This window comes from Cyprinodon variegatus, unplaced genomic scaffold (assembly GCF_000732505.1).
Source record: "Cyprinodon variegatus isolate N-32 unplaced genomic scaffold, C_variegatus-1.0 Scaffold1364, whole genome shotgun sequence".
Taxonomy (NCBI): Eukaryota; Metazoa; Chordata; class Actinopteri; order Cyprinodontiformes; family Cyprinodontidae; genus Cyprinodon; species Cyprinodon variegatus.
Genome location: NW_015151817.1, coordinates 62,135 through 64,282, shown reverse-complemented (window position 1 = coordinate 64,282; position 2,148 = coordinate 62,135). Strand labels below are relative to the sequence as shown.

The 2,148-nt window shown below is 40.1% G+C and overlaps 1 protein-coding gene across 1 annotated transcript in view; it reads left to right on the top strand.

Moving 5' to 3' along the window:
* The window catches only part of vwa8 (von Willebrand factor A domain containing 8), a 107,069-nt gene that overhangs the window by 72,490 nt on the left and 32,431 nt on the right, over positions 1 to 2,148 (top strand). The window contains exon 36 of the mRNA XM_015402540.1: positions 272 to 476. Within this exon, the coding sequence (XP_015258026.1) occupies positions 272 to 476 (205 nt within the window). The remainder of the gene's footprint in view (positions 1 to 271; positions 477 to 2,148) is intronic.

Genomic DNA, 2,148 nt, shown 5'->3' with positions numbered 1-2,148 from the left:
TATTAGTTTCCCCGAAGGTCTCAGTCTGTGTTCGTTATGCAGAACCAGAATAAAAGCATCATGATGTTTTCCTAGAATTTAGAGTCGGTGAGTCAGATTTGGAAAACTACAGAACAACCTGCTCGGAGACGATGGATTTAAACGAGCTTTAACTATAATCTGAGGCGTTTCCATGGATACAGCTGATGCAGCCTCTCAGACAGGAGTTAGTGTTGTCCATTAGGGTTGTGGTTAATGTGACCCTCTGAGGTTCCTGCCGTGTCTGATGCAGGTCGATGACCGTGTCGCCCTACACCAACTGGCTGTCCAAGGTCTCTGACTGTGACGTGCTGGTAGCGGCTCTGGGCTCCGGAGGCGTGGTCACAGTGGACATGGGGGGCTACGTCCGGCAGTGGGAGACGGGACTGGACACCTTGCAGCGCTCGCTGATGGAATGGAGGAACATGATCGGCTCTGAGGACGGCAGACCCATTCAGGTAAAGGAGCTGCTGCCGGCCTGCAGTATGTCTGTCAACCACAGGGGGGCAGTTTTGCTCTGTTTTCCCTTAAATCTTTTATTCATGCAAACGTTCCTGATTCAAAGAGCAGTGGAATATTTTCCAAATCCAGACGTCATGAAGCGGCTGTGAATGAGGGATCATTGTGGTTTTGGTGGCGAGAAGTCAGACCCCCGCTAAGGTCAGAGCGCTCTGACCTCCTGCTCTGAGACATCATTGTTGAGGTGCCCACATTCGCACGCAGACAGATGAATCCTTCAGATTATGCATCTCTGCAGCTGCAGGGAGCTCAGTCTGCAGAAACACAGAGACGCAACATGGAAGGACTCAGTCAGAGGATTGTTTCCAGGAAGGTCACAGATGCAGCCTGGTGGACACGCTGCAAAAAACACCTAGAAAGAAAAAATGAAAGGAATAATCTCTTAAATTAACCATTTATAGGGCAAGTTAGCGTTTTTGATCACCTGTATCCCCCTTACAAATGGACCCCCCCATCCCTCAGTGAGGTCTAGAAGCACTGGATCTATATCCAGCCATTCAGCATAGATCCTGCTACATCTGATTTTGTCATCTGACCAATTAGATGAGCCCTTGAATGATAGATTAACTAGTGGAAATTAAGTTAAGAAAAAAGGGTAAAAAGCTGATTGAAAAGTTAAAAAGTAAAGTTAAAAAGTTAGTAATTCTATTTAACTGTTTATATTTAGGTTTATAAACTAAAAAATGTCAGTGCCAGTATCAGCATTAATGCCTCTAAGGTTATGTTGGACCAAAAAATATATGTTTCTTTCACTTTCAGAGTGTTTTTTTATGGATTTCTTATAGAAACACTTTTGTTATTTTTCTTAATATATTCGGGGAAGTTGGCGTTTCTTTTTATTACATTGACATTCATTTTTACCATCTAAATATCCCTATTTTTTGAATGTTAAAAAGGTAATAAGGTCTTCCTGGATTCCAATAACACTATTAGCTTATAATTTCATTTTCAAAGTACTTCACTGAGGCCCTATAAAGGGTTAAATGTATTTACCCTTAATTTGAGTAGTTAAATTAGATGATTTACCAATGGAATTAGTATATTTATTCTTAAAATCGGGTAATAAGATTATAAGCAATGAGACAATACAATTTTTGTTTTTTCTTATTTCAAAGCTAACTGGTCTAACTCCATAGGCAAAGTGTCTCACTTACCTCCTCAATTCAAGAAAAAACTGCACTTATTTTAAGAAAACAGGACAGGATCTGGAAGCTTCTGGGTTATTTTACTGTTTGCACACAGAACTCTTCCTTTTATGTCGTCTCAGCAGCAGTCGGATGTTTGTGAACTAATAATTGTTGTGTTTTGTTGCACAGTCAGAAATGCACCCTATGTGCTTCAGTTAGTTTAAACGCATCACTGCATGGAGGAAAGAACAAACAACTTATTTAGTGTTTTTCTTCCACAGAGTGATCAGATCCCTTCCTGTCAGAAATGGGAATAAACCAATAATGGCAGAAATATTTGTATTTATTGTTGGACTATGATTCCTAAAAAAACAAAAAAGATTTTAATGTTTTTGAATCAATTTCAATTCTATTCAGTTTATTTCTATAGCTCCAATTCACATCATGTCATCTCAAGGCACTTTCCAGTTCACCAGATCATCCA